The sequence below is a fragment of the Olea europaea genome, unplaced genomic scaffold (assembly GCF_002742605.1).
Source record: "Olea europaea var. sylvestris unplaced genomic scaffold, O_europaea_v1 scaffold2598, whole genome shotgun sequence".
NCBI lineage: Eukaryota > Viridiplantae > Streptophyta > Magnoliopsida > Lamiales > Oleaceae > Olea > Olea europaea.
In genome coordinates, this window is record NW_019244293.1 from 65893 (window position 1) to 85055 (window position 19163).

Consider the following 19163-nt stretch of genomic DNA (forward strand, 5'->3'; position numbering starts at 1 on the left):
TATCCATTATGCACGTGGTTTGCACCAGGCATATTATAATAGTTGCTCCAAGATGCAACGACGAGTGTGAGAAAGAAAAGTTATAGAATAGTTTGTGGTTGAAACCCATGTATGAAATATGCAAAATCATCATCAAATGCGATCAATTGAATTCATCTATTTCGGAGTTCTCATTTATTACTTAAAATTATGTTTTTGTCAATACTTGTTATCATTTAATATTATTGAATGTATTACAATATTCTTGTTATTAAAGAAAGTTAACAAAATCAGTGCGTAGAATAAGTTGAGTCAAAAAAGTGTGTAGGACTACATCATGCTAGTCGGTTATTTATTTGACCATCTTTAACTTTCACCTTGGCATCATTCTCGATCTTATTATTATTTTTTCTAATAGGGGAATTGCCTAATATCTACTATGCATATGGTTGCATGGGGTGGTATATTGCAAATTTTTTCTTCAAGATGCAATGAAAAAGTGAGAAATACAAATTCTAATAGAATTTGTGGTTGAGAACAACGAATAAATATTCAAAATCATCATTAAACGCAAGCAACTATATTTTTCTAATTCGCAGTTTGCATTTATTCCTTAAAAGTATTTTTTTGTCGATACTCGTTAATCATTTAATACTTTTGAATGTAATATGGTATTTATGTTGTTAAAGAAAGCTAACAAACTGAGCTCGTCGAATAAATATGCATAGATCATGCCAGTTTGTTATCGACAATCATTACTGTTCGCCTTGGCATCATCCTTTATCTTATTTGTGATGCTAAAATCTGAGGAGTTGCCTGATATGTATTATGCATATAGTTGCATGGCAAATGTTGTGAAATCTTGCTCCAAAATCCGATGACAAATGTGAGAAAGGGGAGTTTTAATCGAGTTTGTGGTTAAGAACCATACATGAAAAATACAAAATCATCATCAAACACAAGCAATTAGATACTTCTACTTCGGAGTCGACATTTATTTGTTAAAAGTATATTTTGGTCAATACTCATTAATCATTTAATATTTTTAAACGTGATATGGTATTCATGTTGTTAAAGAAAGCTATGAACGTATCGAATAAGGTAAGTTGAATAAATGTGGAGGACCCTAAAAAATAAATAAATTTCTAGTTCACTGCAAATATTGAAGTTATTGACCAAAAGGCTATTTGAAAAACTTGTTCAAACTTTTATTCTTGTAAGGAGAATAAACAGAAAAAAGTGAAAGAACCCAAAATTTTCAGCCATTTGTTGTTGTCAACTTTGTTACTTTCATTTCTTTTGAGCTAAAATGAAATCTGCTGAATTATATTTTACAAAAGGTTTAATTTCTTAATTAATGTGCATAATTAGATCAAGTGTAACTCCTGTGGTTGATGGTGATTTTATTCTATTGAAAATTTCAACTATTAGTATTATTGTCATGAGAATTATATTTTGATGCTTGGTTAAAATAAATATTAATGAGAAGATGAAAAACATTTCCAAACTATTTATTTACACGGCAAAATATATGAGGAGTAATCCGACCTCTGCACTATGTTGCTTGAAAATATAATGTGAAATAAACAAATTTTATGTGTGATGTATATGTACAACTTTGCGTGCATATGAGCTGAAAGAATTGAACAAGAGATATGATAATGATGCCTTAAGCTCCTAATAATTAATTGGAATAATGCTAAAAAAATGCAAATATACTAGTGGATGGAAATCAGGAAAGTATAGATTGATAAACATGCATCAATTATCTCCTCGCTATGTTTAATCCTATCAAAAGAGAGAAATTGTAATATCATATATTTACTCAATTCAAGTTGGATTTCCTTGAGACGTGGGGGTATTAAATTATTTGATATAGTTTTTCGTTTCTTTGGTCAATGCTCGAAGAAAAGTTGGATGAATATCGAGATGTCATACTTTTATTTAAATCTATCTAAGTTATTCTCATTTATTGTGACACTCATTTTTTTTAAAAATGGTTAGACGTGTTTGTAGGCATGAAAAATTTTCAAAGAAGCTCCACACGATGGATATCTTCAAAATGCGGATGTGAAATGCAAGAGCTCAATAGATATATCTCCTCAAACATGTTACTAGAAGCCAATATCTGAAACTTCATGAAATTATATTATTATAATTATATATGCGATATTGACATTTTGAAAAAACTTCTTATGCGACTTTGCAAATGTACGAATATGCAAGAGGAGAATAAGATTTGCAAATTAATGTTATCAAATTATTGTCCAAGAGGGACATGAAATAAATTATGGTCATTGAGCGGGATGGGTTTAAGCCCATAAGGGAGTCACTTCCAAGAGTAACCCAACCTTTGTGATTGGATATCCTATGAAGAAGGTTCAATGTGGTAGAAACAACCCACACTGCGTGACTTATAATAGCACTATTTTATTTGTGCACATCCCTATGGTGATAGTGCTAATAATAACTTGATATTAGGAAGGGTTTAACCTTGAATGAGTACCGAGATGATAATTCTCCTGAGGTGTGAATCACAGACACCCTTGGAAGACTCGCCTATGTAAGAGTTGTCATAAGACCATGGTTGTGGGATTGGGCTATTCTCCATAGAGTCTTATTAGAATCAAGATTAGAGTGCATGACCATTAACATCGTACCCGCAATGAATTGGGCTTAAATTGATACTGTTTAGAACAATTGAAATTTGGCCAAGAGACCTAATTCAAGACTACTCCATTATGGCTTTCTTAAATGGAAATTGTTATTATTATGTGAGGTTCAAGTCTAAAAGACACTTACACCCATTATACAGTATAATATTGCTATTATTATATATATTTATCTATTTTAAAATTTTAAAACTTGTGGAGGATTGTTGGAACATTTTTTAGAAGTTTTAAAACTTTTACAACAAATATTAATTTTCAATTTTGATTTTAATATAAAATTAAATCTCATAATTTAGGTTACAACTTAAGAATAAAAATTTCAACATTTCAAATTAAAAACCTTTTAGCTCCCGTTTGTTTCTCATTTTTGGAAGGTGAGAATGAAAAATATAACTATTACGGGCTCCACTTGAAATATAGAAATTCAAATTTGGTGGCTTAATGTGATGAATAACGGTTATATTTTTCATTTTAATGGGGAAAGAATGGGAAACAAACACGTGCTTCATTTTTATTTTTAACATAAAATTAAAAGACCATAATACATATTATAACTTATGTAATGGTATAAATGTGGGGGTTTAAATTTTACTTATAAAAAGTGATTGGATTTCATTGTTGTACATATTTTACAACAACTTAAAGTATTGTATTCTCTATAATTTTATATTATATTCATACTATTTTGCCAACTCAATGAAAGACTCGTTCACTTATCTCCCTATGGTTGTGCACGTAGAAGGAGAGCCGCATGAATTTTGTTTTGGAGCCGTATAGTGCTGAAAGAACCCGCATGAAGGGGAAGTATCACGACTTTAAGACAAAGTTTTCGACGTGATTCCCAAAACTTGTTTTCTAAATCTCTTCTCTATTTTATATTTATATTATTATTGAATTATATTTGTTATGTTATATAAATTGACTGTATTCATTGATAAAAAATCTATACACAAATCACTCTATTTTCCAACACAGATCAATGTAATTGAAATCGAATTCAAAGTTATTTTTGAGGACAATCATATTCCATTCTGAATATATTATTAGCACATCTAAGATGAAGGATTATTTCAGTAGTTTTTTTGTGATTGCTATAGGAAATGAGAGAATCAATTGTGAAAACAACAATGATATTAAAATTGTTTGGATTCTAAAGTTACTTTTGGTGTTGACATTGTTCAGGGCAATCTTTGTTGCTTTGCTCGTGAGTTACAAAACTTCATAGTAAAGAGGTCTCTTGTAAAAGAGAAACTCCTTAAAGGCTAATTAAGTCAAGAGAAAATCAAAGGAAACTAACAAACTCAAGACAAATAAACGTGGAGGACCTACATAATTTTCAACCCTCACATCATCCTCGTTGATTTGAAAATATGAAGTATTGCCCAGTGTCGAAGTCATGATTATCAATTAGGGAGGGCCAAAAGAATATCGAATGGAAAAAAAATACATATATTATGTATATCTTAAAAATTTTCAAAATACCTACATATTTTTTTTTTTTTTAAATATTAGGGGCACAATTGCCACTCCTCAACACTCTTATGACTCCCAACAAACTCAACGTGCCGAATGAGGTGCATCAAATAAATGAGGACCTACGTCATGCCGAATGAGCCTTTTACGGCATTCATTTTTACGACGTGCATCTACGGCATGCAGTAAAAAGAGACTAATTATGGCATGCACTATATGTATGCCGTAAAAGATTCTTTAATTAAAGTATTTACGGTGTGCATCCTTTGCACGCCGTATTAAACAAGCATTAACGGCATGCTTTTAGTACACGGGCCGTGTATGTAAAAAAATTGAAATTTATGAAGCCCACCAATCCTTGACACAAACGGCCCAAATAGTTAAATTTAAATCCCTTAAAATTGAAAAGAGCACGAACGACAGAGTTCATCCTACGTCTACGGCGAAATCGCTCAAAATATGTCGGTCACTGTGAGTCACCGACATCATTGAAAGTATTTGATTTCGGTTTATTTCTTTTTCTCGCCACTGCTCGGATCTCTCCACTTCCCGTAAGTTTCAATGAACCCTACCCTTCTAATCCCAGCTTCTTACAATTTGATATTACATTTGTTTGTTAAAACTTGACGAGGGTTTCTGTTTGAAAATGAGTTGTTGGGGCCTGGGTATTATGTTTATGTGATTTGTGGGATTGAATGTAGCTAGCAATTTATTTGGGCGTGCATTGGGCAGTGGCCAGTGAATTGCTATTTCACAACATTTAGGGCCAGAATACGATTTCATTATTGATTTGGAATGATTAGAATATATAGTAAGCTTTAGTTACCAAACTTGTAATCTGTTTGCCTGCCTTTAAATTATTCACCCAATTATAATTTTCTCTAAACGATGCACAAATGGGAACATATATGTACATGGTAAAAATAATTCAATTACTCTGATTAAAGATCCTATTTTACTCTGAGATGTGTGTACATGGTGACCCTATTTACTGTGTAGAAAAATCCAGTTCACTTCTGATGAGTTTGTTTCACTCATGAATTTTGCACAATTTTAGCTTAATTATTTGCTAGATCTTGTGAGCATAGAACGTTTTTTATGTGTTTGTTAGTGTTGTTTTGAAGATTATCAAAGGCGATGCAAAAAAAGGAACTAAAGCAGACGAAGAGATCAAAAATAAGGAAATTGGAGCAGAAAAGGAGCTAAAAAATTGAAGAAAAATTGATATTTGAACCCGAGAGGCAACACCTAGGCACTGCAATCATAGCGCCCAGGCGCTACCAAATGTAGCGCTTAGGTACTGCAGTTAAATTGACGCGGTGCTTAGGCGCTATTTCCTAGCGCTTTGGCATTGCATCTAGGTCATCTAGGGCACTTTTTTGGCCGTTTTAAAGTCCATAAAAATCCTAATTTCTACGGAAAACGTAGGGGACACCTACAGATACATCTTTCTCATACTTTTGAGGGATTCTTCACACATTGGGAGGCAAGACAACAAAAAGGGGAGATTCAAAAAAGAAATTCAAGGAGAATAACACTAAATAATTGAAGATTTGAAGCATTGATTGGAAGGGGAAGGAAATCTTGGTGCAAGAATTTTACTTTTTCTTCTACGAATCCAATGATGTATTCTAAGACAATTGATTATTTTTCTTCTTGCATTATGAATAGTTAAATTTATTGTTAGGGCGAATAATGTAACCAATTGTGATCCTTTATGTTCTCTTATTAAGATTCTTAGTTTTTAATTTTTTCATGTGTTGATTTTACTATGAATTGAAGGCATTGAATTATCTGATCAATAGTTTGATAATTTGTGTGAATTCTTTAAGGATAGAGATATGAGTTTAGGATTTAGACCAGGTAGTAAAGTTCAGTACATTTGTATAATGAGTAGAGATACATATACCATTTATTGCGGTCATAATTGAACTTCTAGGACAAAGAACTCGTTTAACTAAGTTGAACTTACATAGAGATATGAAATTTAATTAGTCGAATAGGCTCAATAAGAACTCGAGAGGGGTAAGTTGAATACAATAGGAGATCTCGATCGAACACTACATTAGAATTGAGTTTTAATTTGAGATGTAATGGTGATCAATATGTGAAGTTATTCTGCCATAACATCCATTCATTATTTGTTTTCCAACCAATCGTGTGAGTATTCATTTATTTTCTAGATTTTAGATTAAAACTCAAATCATACAATTTTTAATTTGTTTCCATCAAATAGTAGTTAAAGAAAAAATTGAATTAAATGCTAGAAAATAGTCCTTGTAGGATAGACAATCCGGACTCTTAGGTCTACTATTACTTGTTATGGGTCGTACACTCGCGAAACAAAATTTTACAACAAGTTTTTGGCACCGTTACCGGAGACTATGTCTTTTAATCTTAAATTTTTTTAACTATTATTTGATTTGTTTATTTTTCTTTTATTTACAGAAAATTGTGTTCGTTATATGCTACGTGCCAAAGGCGACAATCTTGAACCATTTGATTCGGAGATAGAACGTACCTTCAGACGAAGACGCAAAAAATACAAACAAAAACAGCAACATCAAATGGCTGACAATCAACAAATCCCTATACCTATTCAGCCGATTAGACAAATGACTGCAAGAGTGGTAGCACCAACGGAACAGCAGTATGAGAGAGGAAATAAATGAAGGTGATTTGCCAATATCAATGTTTCTGACACTTATAGCAGCATACATGCACTCCAATATCGTGTATCCAGATTTTGGGGTGAATAAATTTTAGATTGGATTAACTTGATGAGCAACACTCTGCAATTCTACGAGTTACCTCATGAGAATCCGAACACACATATTTCCAAAATTTTTAGAAACTATCAGAAATTTCATGCTCATGTGGTCAATGAAGATGCTATTAAATTACGACTATTTTCATTTACATTGAGAGATGATGCATTGGAGTGGTTAGATGCGGAGCCTCGTGCCAGCATTACTACATGGGAAGAACTGACTAGGAAATTTTGCAACAAATTCTTCCCACCAACCAGAATAACTAAAATCAGATTGGAAATTCATATTTTTCAACAGAAAGAGGGAGAAAACTTTCACGAAGCATGTAATAGATTTAATGAGCTGATGAGAAAATGTCCAAACCATGGAATCACTCTAGGAACGAAGTGCAGTACTTCTACACCGGTCTTACACCACTGTTAAAATCTCAAGTTGATGCCTCTATTGGTGGATCAATCATAGGGAAATCAGTGCAACAAACCATGGACCTATTTGAGTTAATTGCCACCACACATTCAATGTTCTTATCAAAAAGAGTTGTATCACCAAAGGCAGCAGGAATGTATGAATTAGACAACACAACATCTACCAATGCACCGATATCAGCTTTAACAAAACTTGTAGAGTTACTTGTAAAAGTGCAAACACATGGAGCAAATGCAATGATGGCCAGTTCAACACGTGAGAATTGTGGAAGAAATCACGCTACAGAGAGTTGCATGATGCTCACCTCTTCAGAGGAACAAATAAACTTTATTCAAAATAGCTCCCGTAATTTCAACTCATATGGGAACAATTTCCAGCAAGAAGGAAGACCAAGATTGGGGGAGATGTTTCAACAATATGTGTAGAAGACGGACAAGGTGTTCCATCAAATTGACACGAACTTTCAAAATCAGCAGGCATCCATCAAGAAACTGGAGACATAAATTGGTCAGATAGCACAACAACTTGCAGAACGTTCACAAGGGACATTGCCAGGCAATACAATAATAACTTCTAAGGAACAAGTGATGGTAATTAAAATAGTGGAGAATGATCTACCCAGGGCCCTCGTGAAAGTTAAAGCATATGTACCTTCACTTCCATTTCCCTAAAGACTTCGAAAGAAGTCGATGGAGCAAAATATTCATGTCATGAATACAAAGAGCGAGGTACAATCGCCAGAAATCACTACAGAGAGACCCAAAGGAAAAAGATGACCAAAAAGTGATTGATGAAGCTACAATGGTAGAAAATCTGCACTAAACACAACTGAAAATAGAAAAAGTACGGAAACATCAGCTGCCAAAACACCAAGTCTAAACAAAGATGACATGCCTCTCATTCTCTCTCCTCAAAAGCTCAAGAAGAGCAAACAAGACACAAATTATGAAAAATTTCTCGATGTTTTCAAGAAGTCCAGATCAATGTTACATTTATTGATGTGATACTACAAATTCCAAGCTACGCAAAATTTTTGAAAGAGTTGTTACAAAGAAAAGAAAGCTTCTGGAGTTTGAAACTGTGGCATTAATTGAGGAAAGTAGTGCAAGAGTCCAGAGCAAATTGCCTCCCAAAGTGAAGGATCCAGGGAGTTTTACTTTACCAATTTCAATTGAAGATTCCTGTTCAATTAATGCATTGTGTGACACTGGTGCTAGTATCAATCTAATGTCGTATTCTCTTTACAGTGAATTTAGGACTAGGTGAAGTCAACTCAACATTAATAATGCTACAACTGGCTGATAGAACAATCGCAAGGTCACGTGGCAAAAATTGAGGATGTACTCGTAAAAGCAGAAAATTTCATATTTCCTGTAGACTTCATAGTGTTGGACATACCAGAAGATTGAGACATTCCAGTTATATTGGGTCGGCCATTCTTATCAACGGGGCGAACCTTAATTGATATGGAGAATGGTGAGATAATATTGAGGGTGGAGGACAAGCGAGAGATATTCAATATCTACACCCAATATGAGCAAACCCCTAACATCAAAAGTTACTGTAGAGTAGATGAAGAAGAGCCACCTGATCAACGAGGTTGTTAAAAAAGAAAATCAAATTTTGGTGGACTTTTTGATAGGGATAAAAATGGAAATATCAAAATATGGAAAGTCAAGAAAGGGTGCATAAACAAGAGTTGCACAAAGTGCAATGATGGAATAATTTGGTTCGAGCCATCATGATAAATTAGCGGCACAAGTAAAGTAGTGACTTAAAAGAAGCCCTTCTTGGAAGGCAACCCGGGCTTTTATTTTATTTTATTTATTTTGTTTTCAAAATTTTAGGATAGTTTAATTTATAGCATATTCAAGAATCATCACCCATACATCTTCTACTTATAGGTCTTTGAGTAATTAAGTTGATTATTAGATGTTTGAGTTAAGTAACCCTTATTCCATGAGTTTAATTTTTCAAGAACATGACGTCGCGAAACACTCAAACCAACATGGACATGGAGAAAATAGAACAAAGCTCAAGTTTGGGAAAGAGTGTGGAAGAAGAGTCGATCAAAATACAACACCAAGATGCCACAACATCATAGGCAATACTGACATTTCATGGAAGTCCTCTCTCATTTTCCTTTAAGTTTAACATCGAGGACAATGTTTAATTTAAGTTTGGGAAAGTGTATTATTATTAATTGCCCACCTGAAATTTTTTTGAGTTTGACATTTTGGCTTACAATTACTTTTTACTTTTGAGATTTGGTGTTGATTTATGAACTGTGCATAGGATGTATGCTAGATTGATTTAAACTTAACCTTGCAAAACTCGATATTATATGTGCGCCAAAATTGAGTTTGACGCTGTGATGAAATGAGTTGATTCATCTGTTAGATAGGTTGATTTAATTGGACATAGATGTTTTTCCTAAATCAAAGTAAATTATTTATCCTTAGACCAAATTTAACACAATTTGGGGGTGGCTTTATAGTTGTAGGAAGATGCAAATGTGAATTTAGATTCCATATGTGAAAACTTATGTGTGGATTGCCTTAGACTAGCATCATAAAACTAGGCGAAAGTCTTAAGTTGAAGGTTGGTTTGTTTGAATAAATGTGTGATAGGAGCATTGCACTAATCAAGGCATGTACATTTGAAATTGAAAAAACTTCTCTTTTAGGTTTTAATGACTCGAGTAATTAAGCCTGCAAGGGTATCTTAAAACATGGTGCCCTAAAGTCATCTGACTTGAGAGTTATTGGCCTAAAGTCCGCTACATGGGTCATTTAGAAGGCAATCAAAGATGACGCTGTACTTGAAACAAAAATTGGTTTTCTTCGAAGCCTTTTTTATTCGGGTCAGTAAGTCTGTAAGGGTGTTTAAAACCTAGTTCCCTAAAATCATCTGATTTGGAAATCATCGGCCTAAAGCCTGTTATAGGGGTCATCTAGAAAGCTTAATGAAGAGAATGCAAACAAAAAAATGGGAAAAAAACTTGTGAAAAATGGAAAAAGTAAATGCATGAAAAGAGCAAAAGCACTAACTACCTTGGTTAAGTTCTAACACTTATTTGAGAAAATTTGACTTTCGATGAAGGATAATTAGCTTGTTAGTCGTGGCAGTTGAAGATATCAAATAATTGGAGAATCCATGTTTACTAAAGTGTTGACTTGAAACTAGTAACGTCCATCTGAACTCAAGAGGGTGAGGATATTAATGAAATATTCAATCTCAGATTATACATTGAGAATGAGTCAAAAGAATAAGTTTGGGGGTGTATGAATCGCACGAGAAATGTAAGGATATATTTGACTACAGAGGGTTAGAGTTGAAACAACTTGTGCAGTTATGGTGGATTACTTAATTCTTCATACACACACGTCGATTTTGCACTGGAAGAGTAGATATTGGTTTGGTATTTTGACTTGGAGCATGTTTGTGGAATAAACATCAAAATCTCAAATCTTGAAGTAAAAAGCTTGATTGTCCAACCAATTATCTTTTGTATGCTTGTCTATATCGTCCTTTGGTGATTTAATTGTTTGATGTGTTTGTTTGCTCGAGGACTAGCAAACGATTAAGTTTGGGGGTATTTGATGAGTTTGTTTCACTCATGAATTTTGCACAATTTTAGCTGAATTATTTGCTAGATCTTGTGAGTATATAACGTTTTTGATGTGTTTGTTAGTGTTGTTTTGAAGATTAGGAAAGGCGATGCAAAAAGAGGAACTAAAGCGGATGAAGAGATCAAAAATAAGGAAATTGGAGCAGAAAGACAGTGCCTAGGCGCTGTATTCGTAGCGCCTAGCCACCACAAAAATACAGTGCCTAGACGCCACAAAACTGAAGAAAAACTGAAATTTGAACTGAGAGGTAGCGCCTAGGTGCTCCAATCATAGCGCCCAGGCGCCACCATCAGCGCTTAGGCATTGCAAATGTAGCGCTTAGGCGTAGGGGTCATCTTAAAATCCATAAAAATCTTAATTTCTATACAAAACGGAGGGGGCACCTATAAGTACATATTTCTTATACTTTTGAGGGATTCTTCACACATTGGGAGGCAAGACAACAAAAATGGAGATTCAAAAGAGAAATTCAAGAAGAATAACACTAAGCAATTGAAAATTTGAAGCATTGATTGGAATGAGAATGAGATCTTGGTACAAGAATTTTACTTTTTCTTCTACATCTTTATTACAAATGCGATGATGTATTCGAAGACAATTGATTATTTTTCTTCTTGCATTATGAAAGTTAAATTTATTGTTAGGATGAATTATGTAACCAACTGGGATCCTTTATGTTCTCTTATTAAGATTCTTAGCTTTTCATTTTTTTCATGTGTTGATTTTGCTATGAATTGAAGGCATTAAATTATCTGATCAATAGTTTGATGATTTATGTGAATCCTTTACAAATAGAGATATGAGTTTAGGATTTAGATCATGTAGTAAAATTCAGTACATTCGTATAATGAGTAGAGATACATATACTATTTATTGCGGTCATAATTGAATTTCTAGGACAAAGAACTAGTTTAACTAAGTTGAACTTGTATAGAGATATGAAATTTAATTAGTCCAATAGGCTCAATGAGAACTCGAAAAGGCTAAATTGAATACAATAGGAGAATTCGACCGAACACTACATTATAATTGAGTTTTAATTTGATATGTAAAAGTGATCAATAGGTGAAGTTATTCTGCCATAACATCTATTCATTATTTGACTTTCCAATCAATCGTGTGAGCATTCATTTATTTTCTAGATTTTAGATTAAAATTCAAATCATACACTTTTAATTTGTTTTCATCAAATAGTAGTTAAAGAAAAAATTGAATTAAGTGCTAGAAAATAGTCCTTGTGGGATCGACAATCCGGATTCTTAGGTCCACTATTACTTGTTACGGCTCGTACACTTGTGAAACAAAATTTTACAACAACTTCCTCCCACAAATAGTTTTGCATCAAGAAACAGATTCGTAGGCTCAAAAGGTATCGAGGTTAGGAATGAAGAGAGAAAAATCTCAGACTTCTAAATTTGCTATGTGTCAATCGACAAACCGAGCTTGAATTGCCTTGAGCAGTAACAGGATGGTGGGCAAAAGCCACCATCTCTCATCCTCCTTGCCATTACAAAAAACTGAACTCTCAATAATCTACCACAAAACCTATAGCGCCTGAGGCTTGGTTCCCAATATCCCCGGGGAATGTTAGAAAGTTTAAGTAAATAAAATTGAGTAATCTTATCTTTGTGAGACTAGATAGGCTTTTCTTCTGCTCTGGTGGCTTTACCTGTATATTCTCATTCTTATCTCTGTTCTCTATATTTTGAAGTGCATTTTCATTTCAATTTGGTGAAAGCAAAGTTCCTACACCAGTAGTTCATTCTGTGCATGCTACAGTAACTATTAGGTTGTTAGAATATAGAGAATACATTTGGACAAAATGATCTGGAAATGATGATTAAAATTTTTATTTTTTTGGCCTATCGAACAGTCAAAATTATAAGTTATCTTTCCTGTTTCACTAGCTGTACACTTTCCTGTTTAACTGGAAGAACTGCAACCAAAGGCCATGCATGAAACAGAGTTTATTGAGAGTGTGCTGTTAGAAAGCTTGGTACAACAACATTGCCTCATCCATATGTTCTCCTTGTAGTATTTGAGGTTTAGATTTTTTTGCATCTCCATATTAACTGTAGCTCGTAGTTATTAGATGACAGTTTACTCTGTCATTCTGATTATCTTGTTCTTACAGTAATATATGCACAAGGCCTTTGATGCTTCCCGGGCAGGAGTTTGTTGTGCTCTTGTTGGGTAATGACTAATCTTTATTATTCTCCTTTTTGTTTCTTTTTTGTTTATTGGTCTTTGGACATAATTAATTAGTGGGGAAATATCAAGCCACGATTCAAATGAATAACAGAATCTTTTTTCCTAAATAACAGAAAGTTACTATTTCTTGTCTTGCTTATTTAAACAAATTGCTATCTATCATTCTTATAAATTTTATGGTCTCGTTATTTTTACAAATGGACCTCTTGATTATGATAGTGACTAAAGAATATTAATTCCCATTGCCACCATTTATCTAGTCTAGTTTCTCTACAAATTGATCTATGATGTCTTGTGGCTAACCTTCGGCTATGGTTTTGAGTCACATTGCCATGGTTTTTATTTTTCTTTTTAGTTGCCGTTAGTTAAATAATGTAGATGCATATTCTTCCATTACTTGAAATTGGATTGGTTCATGAAGTCCAAGAAGCTGCACAAGTAGCCATGACTTGGGTATGTCCAGTTTGCTCTTTTAGCAGTTTTTTTTGTCTTATTTTACTGGTTTTGTTGTTTACTTGTAAATTATGGACAAGAACCATAATAAAGAGGATCTTATTCATAAATTACAATAGCCATATACACTAGGCCAAGTGAAATGAAATTGATGTTTGTCACTTGGCATTTATTTTTAAAAAGTACACCATGATCAATTAATTTTTCTCTTTATTTTTGGTTCCAGGACTACTCAGTTTCACAGACTAAAATAAAGCATATGGCATGCAGCAATCCGATATCCGCTGACCATGTTACAAGCTACAAATTTGGTCCAAATGCTTGCTTGCCAACAGGAGATCACCATGATTATGGGATGTCTTCAATATGTGTCGAATATTTTTTATTATTTTAGTAAGTTGTTTTTGGAGCAGTAATCGATACTTTTGGTATATTGATATCGAATTTTTGACTAGCTAATAATGTTCTTAGTAATCATTTAGATTAACTCTACATTTTGGTATATTGTATTTGATAGCACTTAATACTTTTATTCATTGAAATTATGGAAAACATGGTTATGTTATATGTGACGGTATATTTATTTTATTTTTTATTATTATAAGCTTATTGGTAATTTAATAAATAAATATTTTAAAAAAATGAAATTCACATTTACGATGTGTAAGTGCACGCCATAAAAGAAGTGTATTTACGGCGTGCATTCATAAAAGAAGTGTATTTACGGCGTGCAAATACACGCCGTAAAAGAGCTGAGTATTTATGGCGTGCAAGTGCACACTGTGAGATAGACATTAATGGCATGCTTTCCTTTATTACACACCGTAAAAGGATGCGAGTATTTACGGCATAGCTTTATACAGCATGCGCCTGTACGTCGTAAAGAACTTTTTACGATGTGCATTGCACGTTATAAAAAGTAAACTTTGTTGTAGTGATCTATTATACACGTGGTTGCACAGGACATATTGCAAAGTCTTGCTCCAATATTTCGTGATACTAAAATATGAAAAATTGCATAATATCTGCACTGAATGTGGTTGCACAGGGCACATTTTAAAATTTTGCACCAAGATTTTATGATGCTAAAATATGAAAAATTGCCTAATATCTATTATGCACGTGGTTTGCACAGGACATATAAATTTTGCTTGAAAATGCCACGATGATTGTGAGAAAGAGAAGTTATAAAATATTTTGTGGTTGAAACCAATGTGTGAAATATGCAAAATCATCATCAAATGCAATCAATTGGATTCTTCTATTTTTGAGATTGCATTTATCACTTAAAAGTATGTTTTTGTCAATACTCGTTATCATTTCATGTTATTAAATGTATTCTTGTTACTGAAGAAAGTTTGACAAAATCAATTCATCGAATAAGGTAAGTTGAAAAAATATGAAGGACCTACCTCATGCCAGTTGGTTATTTATTGACCATCATTAGCTTTCACCTTGGCGTCATTCTCGATCTTATTTTTGACACCAAGGGAATTGCCTACTATCTACTATGTATATTGTCGCATGGGACATATTGCAAACTCTTGCTCCAATTTTTATGATACTAAAGAGTGAAAAATTGCCTAATATCTATTGTGCATGTGGTTGCAAAGGGGCAGATTGTAAAATTTTGCACCAAGATATTGTGATGCTAAAATATGAAGAATTGCCTAATATCCATTATGCACGTGGTTTGCACCAAGCATATTATAAAATTTTGCTCCAAGATGCAACGATAAGTGTGAGAAAGAGAAGTTATAGAATAGTTTGTGGTTGAAACCCATGTATGAAATATGCAAAATCATCATCAAACGCGATCAATTGAATTCTTCTATTTCAGAGTTTCCATTTATTACTTAAAATTATTTTTTTGTCAATACTTGTTATCATTTAATATTATTGAATGTATTACAATATTCTTGTTATTAAAGAAAGTTAACAAAATCAGTGCGTCGAATAACGTAAGTCAAAAAAGTGTGTAGGACTACATCATGCTAGTTGGTTATTTATTTGACCATCTTTAACTTTCACCTTGGCATCATTCTCGATCTTATTATTATTTTTTCTAATAGGGGAATTGCCTAATATCTACTATGCATATGATTGCATGGGGTGATATAGTGCAAATTTTTTCTCCAAGATGCAATGAAAAAGTGATAAATACAAATTCTAATAGAATTTGTGGTTGAGAACAACGAATGAATATTCAAAATCATCATTAAACGCAAGCAACTATGTTTTTCTAATTCGCAGTTTGCATTTATTCCTTAAAAGTATTTTTTTGTTGATGCTCGTTAATCATTTAATACTTTTGAATGTAATATGGTATTTATGTTGTTAAAGAAAGCTAACAAACTGAGCTCGTCGAATAAATATGCATAGATCATGCTAGTTTGTTATTGACAATCATTACTGTTCGCCTTGGCATCATCCTTTATCTTATTTGTGATGCTAAAATCGGAGGAATTGCCTGATATGTATTATGCATATAGTTGCATGGCAAATGTTGTGAAATCTTGCTCCAAAATCTGATGACAAATGTGAGAAAGAGGAGTTTTAATCGAGTTTGTGGTTAAGAACCATACATGAAAAATACAAAATCATCATCAAACACAAGCAATTAGATACTTCTACTTCGGAGTCGACATTTATTTGTTAAAAGTATATTTTGTCAATACTCATTAATCATTTAATAGTTTTAAACGTGATATGGTATTCATGTTGTTAAAGAAAGCTATGAACGTATCGAATAAGGTAAGTTGAATAAATGTGGAGGACCCACATCATGCCACTTTGTTATCTACCATCATTACGTTTCACCTTGACATCCTTGATCATATTTGTGGCGCTAAAATATGAAGAATTGTCTAATATCTATTATGCATGTCGTTGCATGAGGCATATTAAAAATCTTGCTCCAAGATGCAATGAGAAATGTGAGAAATAGAAATTCTAATAGAATTTGTGGTTGAGCACCACAAATGAAAATGCAAAATCATCATCATATACAAGCAATTGGATTCATTTATTTTGGAGTTTCATTTATTCGCTCAAAGTATATTTTTGTCGGTACTCGTTAATTATTTATTGTTTTTAATGTAATAAAATATTCATGTTGTCTTAGGCAATACCAGCGTCATGTAATTCATAGCTATTGACTGAAATATAATTTTATTCTAGATGCTCAATCTCATATTTTTGAACTCTTACTTTGTCATAGTCATTTGGAAAAGTAATTACTTATTTAGCTTATATATAACTATAGTTTACGTGCTCAATATTATATTTATATTTCTTCCCGTGCTTTCAATTCTCTTACCTCAAGATCGTGCCTTTTTTACTCGACCTATTCCCTAGTAAAATAAAAATAAAAATAAAAAAATCGAATAAAGTTTAACCAAAAAAATCACACAACATGCCTTTCTCCTTTATAGTGAGTGAAGATAGACACTCACATTTATTTGTAGTTTGGCGTGAGATAAGCAAAATTAAGCTATAGTCATCATTTATGATCCAAAGCTCGCTCAATTTGAGCACTAACTACTTTCGATTAAGTTGGGATCCATATCACCACCTATTCCCTAGTAAAATAAAAATAAAAATAAAAAAATCGAATAAAGTTTAACCAAAAAAATCACACAACATGCCTTTCTCCTTTATAGTGAGTGAAGATAGACACTCACATTTATTTGTAGTTTGGCGTGAGATAAGCAAAATTAAGCTATAGTCATCATTTATGATCCAAAGCTCGCTCAATTTGAGCACTAACTACTTTCGATTAAGTTGGGATCCATATCACTAACTACTTTCGATTAAGTTGGGATCCATATCACCAAAGGGAATTGATTATTGACTTGACTTGTCCAACTTTTGAAGACTTTGGGAAGGAGATTTTGTGGAGTGCCATGTTGATTTAGTCAAAGTTATTATTCATTAAAAGTATATTTTTGTCAATACATTATAACCATTCAAATTTTTTAAAAGTAAAACGTTATGCATGTTGTTTTAGACTATAAAAGTGTAACGACTCGAATATCGTGTCTAGTCGTTCTCTTACGTAACATACACTTTAGGAGGTTATTGATCCATCTTGCCTCTCATGACTTTTTGTCGCGTTCTTCATGAGATTTGAACTTAAGACTTTTGCCTTATGAAAAACTTAAGTTAAATTCTAGTACAAATTGTACAAGTAGTAAAGGTCTTGGGTTTGAATCTTGGAGGATGCGAGAAAAATTTGTGAGTGGTAAGATGGATTCAGGCTCTTTCAGGGTGTATAGTACGTAAATTAACGATTTGGATATAGAGATCAAATCGCTACAACAAGTATCGGCTTTGGATGTACCTAATAGTTATCAAAACTGCCATCTGAATCATAGGATCATACGATCCTAGAAACACAAAACGATTCATAGTGTAGAACCATAATTTTATAGGATCACACTAGAATAACTTTAAAGTCACGTAGAATCCTATAAAATCGTATATGATTGCACTAGGATTGAAACAAGTACCTGCAAAATCTGAAAATGAACGATTGAATGTTTGTTTTGATGATATTTCTTCCAATGATGAATGGATAACAGAAAAGGAGGATCTGATTCTTCCATAACCAACTAAGTATTGAAAAATCTTGCTCAAGATAATTGTACGTGGCAAACGACAGAAAGAGAAGGTCTAATATGCTTTTTGGATGAGAACCATGCATGATAAATTCAAAATCTTCACCAAGCGCAGTAGCGCGATTGAATTCCCTTTTTTTTTTTTTTTGGGAGTCTGCATTTATTCGGTAAAAGTATTATGTCATTACGGCCACCCTCGAACGAGAGTCATTGCAAATGAGCCAATTATACAATAATCTGATAGTCACAACAAAACATTCATGCTCAGCCACATCTCAAATAAAGTTATCGACTCTAGAGATACATCAATATGGAGACAAAATTGTTTCCAGCTGGACATTAAGGGGGGAAAAAAAAAAACCAACATTCCATATATAACTGCTTTTAGGAAATAAAAATTTTCCACTAGTCATCACCGTATGCTCTGAAACTATAGCGCTCCTGATAGAAGCCATTGAACCAAAGATCAGCTTCAAACCATTTGGGGTAGCGAACAAGGTCACCAGCTACAAATTGCATATAACGCTGACTCCCTTCAGGCACAACCCTCACCTCCCCTTCCTCAATATAAACTAATTGATCAACATGCCAGTCCCATGGAAGCTTGCATTTGCCTGTCTTCCAAATCGACCATTTCGAAATGCCAAGCTCTGTCAGTCGCTCTTTCGTTACATTTCTCTCCACCCTCACATTGTACAGCTCTTCCAACGGCTTTTCCATCCTCATCACCCTAATATCTTGACATTGCCCACGAGTAGCACTTGATCCTCTATACTCTCTGGTGCCTTTGTTAACGGAGAAGACTTTAAAAGCTGGGATCGAGACAATACTTGCCATATTTTTTCACCTTCTATTTTATATCGGGAAATAACAAAACCAGCAAGCTAACCCTATACAAATTTCAAGAATTTTTCGCTCAATACACTT

General features: G+C 33.3%; 1 protein-coding gene and 1 long non-coding RNA gene across 3 annotated transcripts; one reads left to right on the forward strand and one right to left on the reverse strand.

Annotated features, from left to right (window-relative positions):
• Positions 1-4543: 4543 nt before the first annotated feature.
• On the forward strand, positions 4544-14167 carry LOC111382989. Of its 2 annotated transcripts, XR_002700664.1 has the most exons (4): positions 4544-4675; positions 6573-6798; positions 13088-13617; positions 13844-14167. It is a non-coding gene; the product is annotated as an uncharacterized LOC111382989 (long non-coding RNA). The 2 variants fall into 2 exon arrangements; XR_002700663.1 differs by having other exon boundaries at positions 13088-14167.
• Positions 14168-18417: 4250 nt separating this feature from the next.
• Positions 18418-19157, reverse strand: LOC111382993. Its single transcript, XM_023007034.1, has one exon. The coding sequence runs from the start codon at positions 19071-19073 to the stop codon at positions 18642-18644; it is 432 nt and encodes a 143-aa protein (XP_022862802.1). The 5' UTR covers positions 19074-19157; the 3' UTR covers positions 18418-18641.
• Between the last annotated feature and the right edge of the window lie 6 nt (positions 19158-19163).